General features: G+C 61.0%; 1 protein-coding gene across 2 annotated transcripts in view; it reads right to left on the bottom strand.

Annotated features, from left to right (window-relative positions):
• Positions 1-542: 542 nt before the first annotated feature.
• ESPNL (espin like) overlaps positions 543-19,286 on the bottom strand; it is a 28,704-nt gene continuing 9,960 nt past the window's right edge. Inside the window, exons 5-10 of one of the 2 annotated variants that reach the window (XM_030327810.1) lie at positions 13,996-14,127; positions 7,289-7,382; positions 6,939-6,956; positions 5,692-5,804; positions 4,755-4,949; positions 543-3,210 (exon numbers count right to left, since the gene is read on the bottom strand). In XM_030327810.1, the coding sequence (XP_030183670.1) occupies positions 1,609-3,210; positions 4,755-4,949; positions 5,692-5,804; positions 6,939-6,956; positions 7,289-7,382; positions 13,996-14,127 (2,154 nt within the window). In that variant the 3' untranslated portion in view covers positions 543-1,608. Of the gene's footprint in view, positions 3,211-4,754; positions 4,950-5,691; positions 5,805-6,938; positions 6,957-7,270; positions 7,383-13,995; positions 14,128-19,286 lie in introns of both variants that reach the window. The other variant, XM_030327809.1, reaches the window with a different exon arrangement.

The raw sequence follows: 19,286 nt of genomic DNA, 5'->3' as shown, positions 1-19,286 counted from the left end.
TTTACAGATGAGGACGTGGAGGCTCTGTGGGGCTGAGGACGTTGGCTCTCGTGTCTGGTGGAGCTGGGGACAGGGGGCTCGGTGCCCACCCAGTGCCAGGACTCTCTCAGGGCACAGGCGGCTGTCCCCTCGCTGTGGGCACGGGAGACAAAAAGCACAGTGAAGGCCGGCCGGGAACGGGGGTCTTTATTCGCCAACTCACGCGTGGGCCGGGTCCCCGGGAGGGCACGGAGCCTGAGCCAGCGGCTCCTCCCCCTCCCCCCTCCCCTGGGCGTCCGGCTGTGTGTTCCATCCAGCAGTGAGCCTGCCACCCACCAGGCTCCGCAGGGAGGCGAGGACCCTGCAAGGGACCTCTGTCCCAGGAGGTGTGACTGCAGGAGGCAGTTCCCAGAGGAAGGTTCCGGAAACCTCCCCCCCCCCCCCCACACACACACTGCCTGCTGGGGCAGGCACAACTGTCCTGTGCTCCTCCCCCCAAGCCCCCTTCGCTCTGGGCCAGCCCGCCTCGGGCCCGTGGCCTGGATGCGGGCCACCCTCCGGGGGCCAAGTCACATCCGCGGCCAGCCATTCGGGGCTTGTCCCTAGAGCCCCTGGTGCCATGTTCACTCAACACCCTGCAGCACCTGGGCTGTCCTCTGAGGGAGGAGGGTGCGGGTGACACGGGGGGGGGGGGCACACAGGAAGTGGCTGTGCCTCGGAACCTTCCATCTGTATGTTCTCTGATCTAACAGCGCACATCTGAGGGTGGGGTGACAGCCGCCTGTGCCCAGAGTCCCTTTCAGACACTGGTTCTCTGCGAAAAATTCCTTATGTCCCTGCTCCCCAGAGCCTACAGGGGGGACCCTGCCGCTGCCTTGGGCCGTGTGGCCAGGGCGGCTGGTCAGCTGGAGGAGAGGACAGGAGGCCCAAGGGAGGCTTCCTTTCGGGGCCCGGGTCCTCTGGAGCGCCCCGGGGGGAGCAGGGCACAGCAGCAGAACACGAGTCTGTCAGCGGGGCCGTACTGACCGGCGTGGGCCTTGTCTCTGACCCAGAGAATTCGGGAAGGCCTGACGGGAAAGCCGCTGGCCCATCGAATCCCGTTCTCTCCAACCCCCAGCTCCGTCATCTCACGGATGGAGACAGAGGCCTGGGGAGGTGAAAAGGCACGGCCCAAGGTCGGCAGGAGGCAGACAAAGGCTGTGGATGTGGCCGGAGCCACCGGTGCTGGAGATGCGGAGGGGCGTGACAGCAGGCGACTCAGCCCTGGAAGGAGAGCCCGCGGGGAAACCCGGGCCAGCATCCCAGGGGCCCGGAGGACACCCGGGCAGACGGCCTGGGGCTGGAGGGCAAGGCCTCTAAACTCAGGGCCGGCTGGGAGGCAGAGAGGGCTCCTCGGTCCCTGGTGAGGATTCTGAAACTGAAACTGAAACTGAGTCGCATAGCGGGGGTGGAACCCGGCAGGGGTGGGACTGGACGAGGCCATCGGCACACCGAGTGAGTGTCGTGTGGAGTGTCGGCCAGCCCGGCCTCGGGGCCCACCCGGCCACCAGGTGGGGGGCAAAGGAACGAGCAGGGAGAGCCAGAACCCCTTCCCACGCCCCACTCCCAGAGGCAGGCTGCCGGCCGGTCTCACTCTCCAAAGCTGAACATCTCGGCTTCTTTCTCCTTCCAGAAGGCGAAACTGCGGTCGATGTAGCCACAGATGTCCTCGCTGTTGAAGCTGCCCCGCTGGCAGCCGGACCCCGGCCTCTGCGCGGGGGGCTCGGCGCTGCTGCTGGCGGCGGCGGCGGGGGGCAGGGGCCCCAGGGGCGTCAGCCCCGACTTGCGGCCGGGCTCCGCGTCCCAGGCGGGACCTCGGCTGGAGCCGAAGAAGCGGGCTTTGATGTCCTCGAAGCCGTCGGTCCAGGCGCGGCGGCCGGCGGCCACCTCGTCGGTCACGGCCTTGTGGAAGGCGCGCACCGCGTCCCAGCCGTGGGCGCCCAGATGCTCGAAGACCTCGAAACACAGCAGGTGGCGCATCTTGCGCTCCTCGGCCGGCAGCTCGCACTCCAGGAGCCGGAAGTAGCCCAGCATGAAGAGGTCCAGCGTGAGGCCGCCGTAGGGCACGGGCGCCCCGTCCACGTGGGGCAGGAACTGCTCGGGGGACAGGGGCCCACGGGGCCGCCGGCTCAGCCGCCGCAGCTGCCGGGCCGGCACGTGCGCCATGATGGCCTTCCAGTTGCCCAGCAGGCGGGCGATGACGTGGCGCTGCTGCCACAGGTGGCCGAGCCGGGGGCCCTCGCTGGGCGGTGGGGGCGGCAGCCCAGGGCCCCCCGCCGCCGCCTCCCGAGCCGGCGGCGGCGCGGCGCGGCCGGCCTCCAGGGTCCTGCAGGCCGCGGCCTTGAGGGCCGGCGCGTAGGCCGACTTCTTCCAGTGGCTCAGGAAGAACATCACGATGCGCTCCTTGCGGAGGCTGGCCAGGTGGGCGCCGGGCGCGGCCCCCGCCTCCGACGGGGCCTCCTCGCAGCCGATGCCCGAGTCGCTGGCCTCCTCTGCGTCCCCCGGCGCGGGCGCCCCTCCCGCGGGGCTGCTGCGGGGCTGCGGGGCTGCGGGCCAGCAGCCTCTCGGGCACCGCCCGGGCGGGGCCCCCGGCTCGCAGGGGCCCGGGTTTGGGGCGCAGGACGGGCCCGGAGCGGACTCGAAGTTGCCGCGCAGTGATCGCACGGACACGCCGCACTGCTGGATCTCGCGCTGCGCCTCGCTTCTCGGGGGGCCGGCGGGGGCCTCGGCGTGGGTCTCCCGCGGGGGCCTCCCCTCGCCCTGCACCAGCCCGTTCATGCCCTTCAGCAGCAGGGACATGCTGCGCACCAGCCGGGCGACGTGGCTGCACCAGAAGGGCAGGGGCTGCTCGCCGCGCTCCGCCTCCGAAGCCCCCGAGGGGCCCTTGGGCTCCGCCGCGGGGGCGGGAGCCTCCTCACCCTCGGGGCCGGGCGCCCGGGGCAGGAAGCGGCTGTGGACGGTGATGCTGACCAGGGGCGCGGGCAGCAAGGCCTGCAGCTCGGCCGCCAGGCGGCCCAGCTCGCTCTCGTACTCCTGGCAGCGGCGGCGCAGCTGCAGGTCGGCGATCTGCTTCTCCAGGTAGACCAGGTCGTCCTCCGTCAGCAGCTCCCCAAAGGGGCCCAGGATGGCCTGGTGCGTCTGCGAGTACCGCCAGGCCGCCTGCTCCGCGGGGCCCTCGCTCCCGCTGTCGCCCTGGAGGCGGGGAGGCCGGGTCAGCAGCGCCCCGAGCCCAGCCGGCAGAGGGCACGTTGCCCCCGAGGGTGGGCTGGCCCCCGGTGCTGCCACGGACCCCGGCCCAGCCCCTCAACTCCAGCTGGCCCTCGGCCGGACTTAGAATAAACCGGGAGGCTGGCCGGCCCCAGTCCCGAGTCTGAGGCTCCGGGCAGCCACTCTGCCCCCTGGGCGCCCCGTCTTTGCCCTCAGAACGGGGTACCTCTGCTCTGCTCTGCCACGCCCACATCCTAATCTCATCTCCTCAGCGTTCAATCCAAAGGCTCTCTCTCCTCAGACCCCTCCCCGCCCCTCCCGCCAAGCTCCGGAACCTTCTGCGGTTGGGTGGCTGCTTCTGGCTCTCTGCTCTGGGCTCTCCTGCTGGCTGCCCTCCCCTCCCCCCGGCGCTCAAGGCCTGTGGGACAGGGACCCCGAGCTGGCCCCCTCTGGGCTCGGTGCCAGCCCGATTACAGCTCAGGACCCCCTGGGGGAGGAGCCCCATTTCGCAGGTGAGGGGCCTGAACCACCACCTGCTTTTGCCCAGAGGCCTGGGGCTGTCTGGCCCCGGGCAGTGCTCTGCACGACTGAGTTCTGATTGCCGGGCCCAGCGGGCCCAGAGCGCGGAGCAGAGCCTGCGCCGGACGAAGCAGACAAAACCGGATCCCTCCAGGGTTAAGACTGGAGCTACTGTGCACACGACAGCTAGGGGGAGCCCGCTACTCTGCTCAGATTCCCAAAGGCTCCCCAAAGGCCTGACACTGAGCAGTCCTGTAACATCCGCCCGCCCGTTCCCTCTCTGACCTCACCTCTGTCCGTCACACCTCATTCACTGCACTCAGAGGGACCAGCCTCCTCCTGGTCCCTGGGCTGCCCACTCATGCCTCAGGACCTTTGCACTTATTTTCTCTCTGCTTAGAATCACTTGTCCCAAATTCTCGCAGGGCTCCTCTCTCCTTTCTTTCTGGCCCCTGCTCAAGGCCACCTCCCCAGACAGGCTGCCCCTGAGCACCCGTATGGAATCGTCACTCCCCTTCCCCCTGCTCTGCTTCTCTCCATGACACGTGGAATCACCCTCCCTGCCCCCCACACCCCATCAGGTGCCCAACCACCCTGTCTTCCCTGCTGGAACGTGAGGGCTGGGAGCGCAGGGCTGGTCTCCCTCACTGCCTAGAACACGGCCTGACACGAGGTAGAGGTGGGATAAAAATGGTTACATAAAAGAACACGTGGAAATAACACCTCTAACCAGGTGAAGAAGTTCCCAGCTCCCTGATCTGGTTCAACTTCATCGTCTGGCAGAGGAGGAAGCTGGGGCCACAGAGGGGCACGCAGTGGGGCGCCCGGTCGAGGTGAGGGCTCGGGCCCCGCACCTTCCGCGTGCACCTGCCAGGACGGAGCCTTCTGCCCCGCCTCCACTCTCTACCCCTTGGCCCCGCCCCGCCCCACCCCTCTCCGGCAGGTCCCCGCCCCCTGCCCCGCCCCGCCCCGCCCCCTCTCACGCCCCGCCCCGCCCCACGGGGCCCCACCTGGGCCTGGGATTCGGGGTCTGCGCCCAGGCAGGCTTGCAGCTTCCGCACCATCACCTGCCGCTTCCACTCTGGGATGGGTCGGCCGCGCTCGTCCTGCGTGGGCACCAGCCAATCGAGGTCGCCTGAGGGCAGCCTGTCCAGGTGCAGCGCGGCCAGGCAGTCCGGGGCGTCCCCCGCCGCCATCTCCTCTCCCTGTGCAGACTCGGGTAGGTCACTCAAGTCCCTGAGGGGACCTACCCCCCTGCCCCGGGACCGGTGGGGAGGGCCACATGGGGTGAGCAAGGCCCAGGGAGGAGGGGGTGGGGACAGGCCAGAGAAGGGTGGGGACACCCAGCCTGGTAAGCGTTGGCTTCTGAGGGCAGGGACCCCTGGTGTTCTGTGGGATCCAGGTATGTGAGTGGGGCGATCTCTGACTGAGAGAAGCAACCCCGAGATTCTTCCCTTGTTCTATATATGGCAGAAGAGGTTGCCATGTGGATAGGCAAACTCATTTGGAGAGCAGTTACATAGGGAAAGTCTGGTGGCCAACTCTGAACTGCAGGACTTGTCAGAGCCTTTAAAATGCTGTGTGCCCTATAACTCTCCAAGAGGGACAGCACCATGCAGCATTTCCCAAACTTGCACCGGACATTTCAGGGGCTGAGAGTTCCTGGCACCCTTTCAAGGAAGGGGTGGGTTGGATTTATAAAGGCCTCAGGCCCAGAAAAAAAAGGAGAGAGAGGAGCTGGCCTCCTCCAGTGGGTCCTGGGCTGGGTGGGAGCCCCTGAGGAGGAGGGCAGTAGACTCCAGGCCCACCCCCCGCCGCCATGGACAACTGCATCTCTGCCCCGGAAGTGACCTGGCTGGGCCACACAGAATACTGATGAGAGGCCAGGTGAGCTTGGGGGGTTGGCTGGGGGGCCTTGGGAGAGGGACGAGGAGGCAGGAGGCGTACCGCGGGGACGGCGGTGGCGTTGGTGGTGACCCTTGGGGGCGCTGCGCAGGTTATCTGCTCCCTCGGCGGAGGTGGGTCATGCTGGTCAGGCCAGGCTGGGCTGGGAGACTCTACTGCGGGGCGAAGGGAAGCAGAGTCAAGGGGCTTCCCGAGAAGGCAGGGGTGGGGGGTAGAGAACCCTGGGTCTAGGGCAGAGCTGGTATTCCTGAAGGACTGCTAGACTTGCAGCCAAAGTTGCAGCCAGCCCCCAACAAAGCGCCTGGGGACCCGGGGTGCTGGACCTCTGCGGGCGCCTGTGGGGCTTTCCAAGCCTGGCCAGTTGGAGAACCTGAATTTTAGCCCCTCACCCGCCCCTGGAAGGAGCCGGGGAGGGCACAGGGTGGTCTGGGGACCTAAGGCAGCCCCTCCCAAAGCATGCCAACACGCACACCAGGGCCACACCCTGAGCGAGAAACAGGTCCTGCACCACACACACACACACGCACACATGCACACACGCACACACTCCTCTGTGGGACTGTATAACCACAACCCACTCCACGAAATGGTGCTAACCCTCACAAATGTGGGGTCTGCTGAGATTTTTCGTGTTCCATTTCAATTTTTTTTTTTTAATTTTTTTTTTCAACGTTTATTTATTTTTGGGACAGAGAGAGACAGAGCATGAACGGGGGAGGGGCAGAGAGAGGGAGACACAGAACCGGAAACAGGCTCCAGGCTCTGAGCCATCAGCCCAGAGCCTGACGCGGGGCTCGAACTCACGGACCGCGAGATCGTGACCTGGCTGAAGTCGGACGCTTAACCGACTGCGCCACCCAGGCGCCCCTCAATTTTTTTTAATGTATATTTATTTTTGAGAGAGAGAGAGAGAGAGAGCATGAGCAGAGGAGAGGCAGAGAGGGAGACACACGTCCGAAGCAGGCTCCAGGCTCTGAGCTGTCAGCACAGAGCCCGACACGAGGCTTGAACCCACAGACTGTGAGATCGTGACCTGAGCTGAAGTCAGGCGCTTAACCGACTGAGCTACCCAGGCGCCCCTCCGTTTCAATTTTTGGTAGAACGGCCCTAATTCCCTAACAGTCAGCGGCCTGCCCCTGCCAGTCCGTGGACATCCCACCTGCCGGGGGCTCCAACCAACAGCAGCAGATCCAGAAGCGGCCTGGGCCCCGGTGACCTGACCTTTGAGATTTACCTCTCTCCGGACAAGCCAAGGCCCAGGGAGGGAATGAGGCTGCCCAACGTCACACAGGCAGGACGTCCGGGCCCTGGGGGCTCAGAGCTCACAGAGGGACCCCAGAGGGCTGCGCAGGGGGCCAGTTAATTGTAAGTGTCCATTATGGAAAATGTTGATCCTCCCTTTAAAGAAGCAACCCAGACAGTAATGGAAATTTGGGAGAAGCTGGGGGCTGGGTGGTGGGAGGGATGACCCCAACTGTGTCCTGGAGGTCTTGTGGGCCCGGCTGCCTGGAGTCCACTTCTCTCCCAGCCCCCCCCTCAAAGGACCTCAGAGGCGGGGCCAGCAACGCCCACTCCCCGCGCCTGTGGTCCAGGCCAGTCTCCCCTGGAGACGTGTACTCACAGGTGGGGCTCCTGAAACCCGAGCCCCTCGTGCCATCCTCCGGGGCGCGCCTGGCAGCTGACAGTGGAGGAGGGGGAAACGGTGGTGGCGGTGGCGTCATCAGGAGTGGCACCTGGGGGTGGACACGGACCTGGTCAGCAGGAGGCCCCAGTGAGCCCTGGCTTGGGCCGCCGCATGACTGGTGGGGTGGAGGGGGCGTCCGGCAGGCTGGCCGTGGCCCAGTCTCCCTGGCGGGGGAGGAGGGCATGTGTATCTCGGAACGGGGCTCGGAGAGGGTGAAGTGCGCAGGACTGAGGTTCTGTCCTCCCGTGTCTGCCCACCCCTCCGTGCCTGGTGACCAGGACTCCTCGCGCTCCCCATGTACTTGTCTCAGTGCCGTCACTCACCGTGCCCCCGCATGTGGCCACCACCACCGGCAGGTGAGCCCCCCCATCTAAAGGCCTGGCTCAGCCTTTCTCTGGAACCAGCTTAACGCGGCAGCTCCAGGTGCTGGGTCAGGGCCGGGTGTCCAGCCTGTGCTTACCTCTCTCTGGCCTTGTGAGACATGCGTGCACACACCTGCACCCGTGCACACGTGCACACACTCACACATGCGTGTGTATACACGTGCACGCACACACGCGTGTACACAACCCACATGCACACACACGCACATACACACATATATGCGCGCCCACACATACACGCTCATGTACATGCAACCCCCCTCCCTGACCGTCCGGGACTTCCGTGCTGAGACAAAGTGCCTCGAGGGCACCCCCCTCTGAGAGGAGAGCAGAGTCCCCACCAACGGGCACAGAGGGAAACCGAGAGGCACTTGGAACACTTCTCAGAGCCACAAGCAGGGGCTGTGGGGCTGGGGCCTCACCTCAGAGCAGTGGTGTAGTGCCCAGGCCACCCCCTCCCCAAGGCCACTTGGAAACAGAGATCACCGAGTTCAGCTCCATGGAGCTTGGTGGTTGGGGAAACCCAGGCCCGGCACTGCAGGGGCACCCCAAACTCACCCCCATAGCCTGCCCCATGTCCAGGGCAAGGCACAGAGCTGCCTCGGGCCACCTCCCCCGCCTCCAGCACTGACAGGTGGCAGCCGAAAGAGCCTTTGACCTGGAGCTCTCTCCCCAGCTCAGCCCTGAGCAGCCTCAGCTTTTGGGACCGACTGACGGAAGCCAAGACTTCTGGGCCAGCTGACTAGCCAGCAGGAGACACGGGGCATGCAGGCCACTCTAACAGCACAGGGGTGCCAGCAGGGGGACAGTGCTCACCTCCTTGCCCCCTGCGTGTCCCTCCTTCGGCAGCAGAGAAATCGCTTTTTGGTTTAAAGATCAAAGTTGAAGTCCGGCAGACGCCGTCTCTTGGACGGCAGACCTCGGGGCCCTGGGCCGCGTCACGGAGGCCCTTCTGACACCTGATTGCCCCGGCTCGCGTCTCCAGCCAGTCGGACCACAGCCGCACCCCCCTCAGCACCCCACCCCGGCCGTCAGACTGGAGCTCCTCACCCCTCCTTCCGCGGGCAGCGGAGGCTGGACACGCCTCCAGGTTGGGGCCGCAGAGAGCCCCGAGCAGGACAGAGGACATGGTTCAAAACAGCCCCACGTGGGATGTGTGGCCTGTGGCCGGAGGGTGTCTGGAGGGTGTGGCCCATGTCGCAGCGCCGTTTGATGCTCTGCTGTCTCTGTCTTAAAATCCTTAATCATTTTGGGGGCGCCTGGGGGGCTCATTCGGCTGAGTGTCCGACTTCGGCTGCGGTCATGATCTCACGGTCTGTGGGTTCGAGCCCCACCTCGGGCTCTGTGCCGACAGCTCGGAGCCCGGAGCCTGCCTCGGATTCTGTGTCTCCCTCTCTCTCTGCCCCCCGCCTCTGCTCATTCTCTGTCTCTCAAAAATAAATGTTAAGAAATTTGTTTAAATCAAAAAATAAATTTCTTAATCATTTTTGAATAAGCGGCCCCAAATTCGTCGTGCGCTGGCCCTGCATGTGATACAGCTGGTCCTGCTGGACAAACCCCTGGGTCACTCTGAGTGTCCCCTTGCTCACATCCTGATCCCACCTCCCTGCGAGGAGGCACTGACTGACCCCGGCTCGGCGGTGCCCTCAGGAGAACCCCTGACCCGCACCCGAGTGTCTCCGGACGCTCCACTGCTCTCCTGTCCAGGCCCCGCGGCCCACTGTGGCCACTGGAAAGGGACACAGCCTGAAACCCCGTCTGCCCGGCCACCACGCACCTCACACCTCAGTCCTCGCGGGAATCCGTGTGGAGATCCCGCGAGCCCCGGTGGGCTGGGGTGCGTCCGCCGGCCCCCAGCCCGGGAGGACCCGCAGAGACAGGGGCCGGGCTGCGCACGGGGAGCTGCAGCCGTCCTGGGGCTGTCAGGACCTGTGGCAGCTGCCGCCCCGGGGAGAGCAGGAGGTGTGGCATTAATATTTGAAGGCGGAGGTATCGGGTGGCCAGGCGGGCTTGGGGTGGCTGTGGGATCCCTTACCATGCACCTTAACCCTCCACGGTGCAGGGGAGCAGACCCTCCGGGGATGCGGGCGGGACTGAGATCCCTGGGTCAGACAGAGGGATCCTCTGGTACAGAACCCCTCTCCCACAGCCCCCCCCGGGGAACAGACGAGGAGACAGGATCAGAGAGGGCAAGGGGCTTCCTCAAGGCCCCAGAGCTGGGATGCGGGAGAGCTGGGATCAGAATCTTATTTGAGCCCCTAGTCCTTGCTCCGGGAGGCCCTCGGATCACTGCTCCTTTGGTCCAGGGGCATCAGCAGTAGAGGAGGAGGCAGATGGGTGGGCCTCGGGGGGCGGGTGGGGGGGCTGGCGCCGGCTGGGTCTCTCGCACTCCTTCCACGGATGCAAGTTCTGGCTGCATTTGTAGGGACAGACCCAGAGGAACCTTGTTGCTCCCAAATAAAGTGGGGGTCCCCCAGGCTCCACCATCCTTCCCCCACCTCCTGTGTGCCCGGTAGCCATCTGGGCCCATATCACATCACGCTGGGACCCAATAAAACATGATGCTTGCTGTCCGCAAGGTGCATTGGACCCGGGACTCTTGTGCCGTCTTCCAGCATCCACGACACAAATGTTTGCTGGCTCACGACCTTCAGGCAGGGTTGAGTCAGACCCCAGACCCTGTGGCACAGCTAGAGAGCCTGGCCCTGTGGTCTGACAGAGGACGGCCGAGCCCCGGGGGCGCCCGCACCACAGGGTCCCCCTGCTGCCCGGGCCCCTGCCCCTGCCTGGGAGCCCTCGGCCCCTCCGCTCTCAGGGGTGGGGGGCACAAATCTCCCCACCCCCTGGAGGACTGCGGACTCAGCTCGGGCCACAGTGGCCTCTCGGGCAGGGGGAGACGAAAGAGGCCGGCAGTTGGTTTGAGGCCCAGGGAAATGGACTTGGCCCCAGAGTGGCACCTACAGCCTGGGAGACCTCGGGGCTGAATCCTGCTCTGCCCCTCACCAATGAGAAGCGCTGGGGAGCCACTCCCTGGGCCTCGGTTTCCTCGCCTATAAGTCAGGAAGATGAGGAGTTACGGGGGGCGCCTGGCAGGACCCGGCACCGGTAGGGCTCGGACCTGATCCCCGTGGTTACCCTGGAGAGGCGCTCACCCCGAGTTCTAACCGGGTCCGCTGTGCAGCTTCCCAGGTGGCGGGAAAACCGGCATCCTGACTAAGCGAAGCTGCCCGGAGCCGAAGGAGCACAGATACTGGGTCCCGACCTCTGTGTCCTGCTGGCAGGACAAGACTGTCCCCGAACCGGGCAACTGGCCGGAGGCCGGCAGACATCTGGGCCTGGGCTGGCGCCCTTCCCGCGGCCTGCTGTCTTTTCCTGTTTTCGGTGAGATTTGAGCAATGCTGTGCCCGCCATGCATTATACATAGAGGACAGCTGTGGCGAGCAGGGTTACAGGCCTGTAATGCCACCCGGGCGGAGAAAATCATGACCCACAGATGGGTGCCGGACACCGGTCACCATGGCTGAGATTCAGTTACTGGCCGCACAGCCAGGCCCCACCTCTCCCTGGAGAGGAGGCTGTCCGAGGGAGTCCCTTGCCCTCTCTGGGCCTCAGTTTCCCCAGCCGAAAGGAGAGGGTCCTAGAGTCCTTCTGGACCTAGGGGAGGGACTTAGCCCCCACCGTGCATCTCCTCTGCCTTCACAAGGCTCTTCAACCCTGTTTTACAGATGGGAAAACTGAGGCTCGGAGATGCTCAGAACTCGCCAGTGCTACCCAGCCAGAAGGAGCCACCCCAACCCCGGAGGGAGGGAGTACCGGGCTGGGGGTGAACAGGACAGTCCGGATGCTCTGGAAGGTGCTAGGGGGCGCGCCCCTCCCCTCCTGGAGGGCCGTGCTCGCCCCCTGAGGCCGCTGTTCATCAGTGCCACCACCTGACCAGGACCTCACTCACACCCGGCCCTGCAGCTGCCGCCCCTGGAGCCCCTGCCCCTCCCAGGTCAGAGGGGCCCAACCCCTCACTGTGCAGAGCGGTGCCTGAGAGCCAGGGGGGCAGACAGACCTGGCCCAGGCTGAGGTGGGGCCTGGCCTCCCTGAGCCGTGGGCAGGGCCTGCCTCGCCACCACCAGCCCGGTCTTGTCCCCCGGGCCACGTCTCTGGAGACCCACGACCTCCCCGGGGCCAGCGCAGGCTGTCCTGTGGTGCGGAAGACAACAGCTTTTGCCTCTCCTGAGCCCAGCACAGGAAGAGGCCGGCACGGCCGCCTGTGGATATTGCGTTCCCATCAATATTGCATTAGGCGCACAGCCCCCGCTCCCGGGCCCCGGGGCCCACAGCTGACACCCTGCCCTCCCGTGGGGCCAAGCCTGCGAGCGCGAGGCAGGCGGCCTGGGAAGGGGGCCATGCCAGCCACAGGCGAGGGACTGGCCTGCTGCCCTGGGCGCTCAGCGAGGCAGAAGGGAGGCTCCGGTCCTCACCCCGAGTCCCACACGGGCTCCCCCAGCTCCCCGCAGACACAGCAGTGAGCCCGGGGTGGGGGGGGGGGCACACGGTCGGCCCAGGCTGGTTGGGGGAGCCCCCAGAGACCAGAATTCTGTCTCGAATCCTATGGTGATACCTGGGAGACGGCCAGGGCAGCAAAACCCCCCCAGCAGCTTGGGACGGGCCGGTTCTCCACGGCCCGGGGAGTCAGGAGACACCAGAACCCCCGGCCCCCAAAAGAGCTGGGCAAAGAGGCCAGGGGTCCTGGCGGGTGTGCTGACACCTGGGGATGGAAAGCTGAGGTCAGGGTCGCTGCCCCGACAGGCTGGGGACGGGCCGGGGACCCCACCCTGAGGCCAGGCGGGACCTGCTCCCCGGCAGCCGAGCAGCGCCCACCCCACCTCCTGATCCCACCTTCCAGGTTGGCCCAGGAACCACACAGGGACCACACAGGGGCTGCGAGGGTCCCTGAGGGCCGGGACACTCCTGGCTTGTGGCCTGGGAAGCTCCGCCCACTACACCGGGAACCTGCCGAGCCCGACCAACTCCTCGAACGCGAGCCCAAAGGCAACATACATACATCATTCCGCAAGTAAATTACTTCAAGCAGTAAGTTCTCGTTTCTCAAACCACAACAGCAGGGCACCGCCATGTGCCCCAGGGCACCCGAACCGCTGCCCCGAACCGCAGCGAGCCTGGGTGTGGGTTTCAGGTGGCGGTGACAAGAGGCTCCTGGCAGGGGCCGGGTGAGGACTGTCCCACAGGCCCAGGGCCAGGGAGGCCTGCAGCTCTGCCTCAGTTGGTCCCAGATGCTCCTGAGGGAAAAAGAGGCACAGCAGCAGTGCCACAGGGAGACCTGGCTTTGGGGGGCGGGGGCAGCTTCCCCGGTGGACCTCAGGCTCTCACCCGGAAATGGGGCCAGGTGGTCCCAGGGACACCTTCCGAAAGGGCGGCCACTAAAGGGAAGTGGCAAGAGCTGTGGCAGGTGGGGACTAATCTGTCATAGCAACTGCCTTGGGCCTGGAAGGCGGGAGGGATGGGCGGGAGGGACCCGGGGTACCAGGCTCCATGCGGACCACACCGCTGACTCCAAGCCACCTGTGTGCCCGGCCCCACCCACTCTTCATTCAGCGCGCGCTTGTGGTGGCCTGCCGTGTGCGCGGGGCTGGCCCAGCAGGATGCGTGGGATCCTTGTCCCACGGATGGGGAAATGGAGCCACGAGGGCCACGCCGAGATGGGGGCACGGGGCTGGAACCTGCTGCCTTCTGCCTTCAGGACGGCCACGGGGCTGGCACCTCACCAAGGACCCAGGGCCCTGCTCCCGCCCCAGGGTATCCTCAGTCTGACAACGTCACCCCACAGGAGTCCCGGCCAAGGTCCAGCCACAAGCCCAGCCCTGGTCTCGGCCATAGCCCTGGCCCCTGTCCCGACCCGTCACAGCCCCGGTGGGAGCCCCAGTCCCGGCCCCTGTCACAGCCCTGTCATGACCCCAGTCATGGTCCTTATCACAGCTGCGGTCACAGCCCCAGTCACAGTCCCAGTCCCAACCTCTCTCGCGGCCCCTGCCATGATCCCTGCCATGGCCCATCACGGCCCCGTCACAGCCCTTGTGGCTGCCCGGCCCCGGCCCCGGCCCCGGCCCCCGGCCAGCCGACTTGCGGCGCTGGCTCGGTCCCGGCCAGGCCCCTTCTCCTGGGAACAGCATGGCGTCCGCAATGAGCTTTGTCTCTAACTCGGCCATCAGGGCGGCAGGGGTCCCGTCACCCCGGCCCCCGGGGACGGACGGGGACCGTGGAGCTTACCGGCCGGGCGGCCTCCTGCAGGAAGCGGGCGCAGTCCCGGTGTCCGTGGTAGTCGGCCAGGTCGGCTGCCGTGCACCCATCTTTGTCCCGCAGGGAGGGGTCCACGTGGTGGGAGACCAGCGTCCGGCAGCACTGCAGGGAGGGGGCACACGAGCGACCGCTGGGCTACCCGCCTGCGCCCACGGCGCTCACCAGGTGCGACGGAGAGAGGGCGCCGTGCCCGCCCCACCTCACAGGTGGGAAACCGAGGCCGCCGACAGCCGAGGGACTTGCCCAAGGCCCTGCCGCCATTCACTGCGAGGACAGGGCTTGAACCCCCGCACCCCACCGGGCAGCAGCACGCCCTCGTCCCGGACAGAAACCGAGGCACCCGCAGTAAGGAACCGGCCAAGGGCTCAGCCGGTGAGCAGGCGGTACGGCCAGCATGGGGGCTCGGCCCTGCCCTCGTAGTCCGTGCCCCGGGCTCTAAATGCAGAACCGGTGTCCGTTTCCACAGCAGCGCTCAGAGGTGTGTATCATTCTCATGCTTAGAAACAGGAAAACGGAATGATGGCCGATTACTGCCAGATTGGTGAACAGGGGTGGGTGATTCCAGAATGACCGAGGTTTAAGTCTGCAAATCTGTGAGGTGGCTGTGCCAGCAGCGGAACAGGCGGGTGGACGGATCCCATCAGGGAGCAGAGAAACAAGTCCCCGAGGACAATGTAAAACATGGACTAAATGTAGAAGCCGCCTTCCTAAAGCATCACGTGGGTAACTAGGAACCAGGGAATATCCGGAGGGATGAACCCACCACTCAGAGCTGTCTTTGCCCCTGGGCACCTGAGGGGGGGGGGGGCTCAGTCAGTTAAGCACGGACTCTTGTTTTGGCTCAGGTCATGATCTCACGGTGCGTGAGTTTGAGCCCTGCACCGGGCTCCATGCTGTCCGTGTGGAGCCCGCTTGGGATTCTCTCTCCCTCTCCCTCTGGCCCTCCTCCACTTGTACTCTCTCTCTCAAAACAAGTAAGTAAACTTTAAAAATGAAAAAAAGAAGAACTGTTTTTGCCCTAAGAGCATGCTGACACAGGAGAAACGGTTATCTTTGGCAGCCTCGTGGGACTAGGGAGGCCAGCCAAAGCTCACAGTCTTCCAAAGATGAGGACTTGACCCTCATAGAAGAGGTAAACCAGAAGTCAGCCAGCCCTCTGCTTCCCGTCACTTGGCGGTCCAAGGAACCTCGAGCCTGGAATGTGGCCTGAGATCCTGGGCTTACAATTCCCATGTGTGTCCAACAGGCAGAGGGAAGTAAGATATCACCCAAGGCCTCACATGACTCCTACGAATTATTTTTCAAATATAAGTTCCAGCATACAGTCAGACAAGATCAGGAGCACAAAGAAATAAGACACCAGAACCAGAACTAGAAGATCCAACCGGCAAGGAGATAGACCCACAAAGACCTGGGAGCCCAATAGATAGAACACAACTGTGCTTCCTAATTTCAAGGGAATAAAAATCAAGCTTGAAAATGTAGGCATGGAATTATAAACTATGAAAAGCGACGTGGTAGATTTGAGAAATGAGTATCAGTAGGTAAGGAACATGGAAACAATAACCAAGTTAAAAATCAAAGCTGTAGGATTAGTAAACAGAAAATTGGGCAGACACAGCACAGACAGACAAAAAGATGTGAACAAAAACACCAGCAGACATAAGAAGGCCTAAAATATGTGTGGGGCACCTGAGTGGCTCAGTTGGTCGAGCGTCTGACTCTTGGTTTTGGCTCAAGTCATGATCTCACAGTTTGTGACTTTGATCCCTGCAATGGCCTTCATGCTGACGGCATGAAGCCTGCTTGGGATTCTCTCCCCCTCTCTCTTGCCCTTCCCCTGCTCTCTCTCTCTCTCTCTCTCTCTCTCAAAATAAATAAATAAACCTTAAAATTTTTTAAACAAATAAAATATGTGTAATAATAATCCCAGAAAGAGATGAGAAAGAGAATGGGTGCACAAGTCACTGAAGCGATAATGGCTGGGAATTTTACGGGACTTCTGGAAGCACCAAAGCACAAATTCAAGATGCTCAAGCAATCCCAAGTGAGAGAAATAAAAAGCATTCCAACTCTGGTCATACTGAAATTGCAGAAAACCAAAGACAAAGTGAAAAACCTTAAAAGCGACAAGAGAAAGAATGATTATCTTCAAAACCATGGCCCCTCTCAGCTGACTTCTTTGTAGAAACCACAGGCAATGAATGAATGACATTTTCAAAGCGGTGAAAGAAATAAGCTGAAAAGATGAAGCTACAATTCTATACCCAGCAAAACTATTCTTCAATACTGACAATGGGATAAAGATGTTTCCAGGCAAACAAACAAAACAAAACAAAGAATTGGCCTGCAACAAACCCACACTAACAGAACATCTGAGGCATCGGCTTCAGACTGAGGGAAAGGGATCCTATATGGAAGGCTGGAGAAGCCAGAAAGAATGAAGATGACAAAATGGTAAATTTGTGGATAACTTTAAGCCTTTATTCCTTGACTGAATGGAAAACAGTAACGTCAGACAGTTTTTTTTAAACCGCAGAAAGAGAACACATTAAAAATGGTGACCCCATTGCATTCTAGCCTCATCGACACCCTGCAAACTTTCTTGCTCCCTTCCTTCTTGCTACTGGCCTCTAGGCTGTACCTTGAAAAGCTCAAGTCCATCCGTAGGGAGCTGGGGGTTGCCAGGGACCATCGTGCTCACTACATGGAGAAGGCTTTGCCCAAGAGATGGGGAGGCAAGTCCTTCCCACGTGCCTCATGGCACCAGGCACCATTCTGGAGTGACATGTGGACCATTGATTCAGTCCCAATGTCATCCTGTGAAGTTTGTTACTGTGCCTGCCATTACACAAGAGGACATGAGGCACGGAGAAGGACAAGAAGCCTCCCCAAGGTCGTACAGCTGGATTCACAGTAATGGCACTAAGACCCCACGATCTTCATAGGCACCCTAGACAGAGGAACATCACAGGACAGTGCAGGGCTGGAAGAGACCTCGAGGAGAAGTTAGCCCAGAGTCCCCCATGCCATCAGTCCCAATGCCCCCCTTTTATTACAAACATTTTCTGATACCCCATTCACTATTCTAACATGAACTCTAAATATAATGCAATTTGCTTGCACGTGTAATAATTATTATACATTTTTGAAAAATTTTTAATGTTTATTTACTTTAGAGAGAGACAGCACAAGCAGGGAAGGGGCAGAGAGAGAGGGAGACACAGAACCTGAAGCAGGCTCCAGACTCTGAGCTGTCAGCACAGAGCCCGACGTGGGGCTGGAACCCATGAACCATGAGATCATGACCTGAGCCAAAGTTGGCTGCTCAACCGACTGAGCCACCCAGGCGCCCCTAATAATTACTATATTTATATTTTATAAGTATTTATTAATAATCATTAGTGACATTCTATTAATAATAATTAATATATATTTTAAAAATTGCTACTACACTCTAATATATAGGAGAAAAGAAAAATAATTTATAATTTAAAAGACATGCATTTTGCTGTGTGAATGTTTGGGCACGAATGCACCGAAGACAAAGTCTGATGTCAGTATCGTGAAAAATTGAGAAAAGCATTGACACGGACAAAACAGATTACTGAGTGTCCTGCTTAGGACACTCTGGTGGTTATTTCTGCCTTTCATTCACTGCCTTAGAGCCAACTACTCTGCAAGCTGTAAAAAAAAAAAAAAAAAAAAGTTCATATTATAAATGACTCTTGTCCAGAGAAAGGCAAAACACAAAATGTGTCCAGTGGAACGCAGCTGACTATTTCCCTGTCCATACTGACTGGTTTTGCATCTGTGTATTTGTAAATTCACTCCATCATTCCTTACCTGTGAAACATTTATTACTGGCTATATAAATTACTTGTTTTCTCATTAATTAAACGAGTTAAGTACACATCTTTGAAAGTCTCATTTTATAGTTGAATGAGCACCATGATTACAGGCATTTTAAAAACCATCCTCCGATGTACCCACATGTAGAATAACTGATCTTACAGTTACACTTCAAACTGCGGAGACTCAAACATCAGTGATGCCATGTTCCCAGACAGTGAGTAGTTCTTACTAAAGTGCTAAATAAGACAAAATACTATCTTCCCTCAACACACACAGTGGGACCATTCTTGGAAAGGTCTTATGTGTACTAAAACTGAGAAATGTTGGGGTGTGTGTGTATTTAGATTCTGAGCTTAGATAATTACATGTACTTGAGCTGGGTTCAAAGCCCAAGTAATTATAAACAGGTTTGCCACCTACATGCATGTCAGAGCCATTGGGGAATTGTGTGGGGCGTGAGACCTTCTGTCATTTTGTGCAGGACTGCCCGGTGAATAGCAGATCCCCTAGTGTCCCCTCCACCACAATGCACCTCGATCACTGGACCAACCAAAAACAGCCCTGAAATTTCCAACACCCGCCACAGAGGGTGCTGCCCTGTGGTGCCCAATCAGGGAACCAAGTACTCCTTGGTCACGTGCTAAGCAGCTGCTCAATCACTATGTGTTGGATGAGCGAGTATCTGAATGAAGGAGAGCGAACGGGTACACATCAGAGGGTCTGACAGGCGCAGGAAGTCGACCGAGGCGGTCATGCTCAGAATGCCTTTAGGGACTCCTGCAATACTCAGGAAGCTCCCTTCTTGAATTAGCAGCAACTCGACGTTAGGTAGAGAACTACCAGGGAGTTATAATCACTTTCCTAAACCTTGAGGGAACCTCATTTACACCTGTCTTCTGTGGTTTCCTTCTCAACCTCGACACCAAAGCCCCAGACCACACCCCCTCTTATGGCAACTTCCTGCAGTGTGCCCTCCTCTCGAGATCCCGATCCCGTAGCAGCCTCCTGATGCAGCGTGGAAACTGCAGAGAGGCTGCAAGGCCTGCCACGGGGGACCGCTTGCTGCCGGCGGGAGCCCCTCCTCTCTGCTCCGTTCTGGCGGCCTAGCCACGTCTAGCCCTCTCCCTCGCCAGAAATCCCGCTCCTTCCCATGTTCAAATCACCTCGGTGAGAAGCATCGTCTCTATGAATTCTTCCTAGGTGAGCTCAGCTAATGCTATTCGCACAGACAGTTCTTGAAATTGTATATTAGAATCACCTGGGGTGTTTTTAAAAAGTCCTGGTACTTGGAGGCCCCAACTAGAGCCAATTAAGCCAGGACGACTGGGCGAGTGGAGCCCAGGCGTTAGGATATTCTAAACCCGTCCTGGAGATTCCCAGGGTGCAGACAACTTCGAGAGCCAGTG

Source organism: Lynx canadensis, chromosome C1 (assembly GCF_007474595.2).
Source record: "Lynx canadensis isolate LIC74 chromosome C1, mLynCan4.pri.v2, whole genome shotgun sequence".
Lineage (NCBI taxonomy): Eukaryota > Metazoa > Chordata > Mammalia > Carnivora > Felidae > Lynx > Lynx canadensis.
Note: the sequence above shows the minus strand (reverse complement) of the source record. Positions and strands in the feature narration are given on the sequence as shown.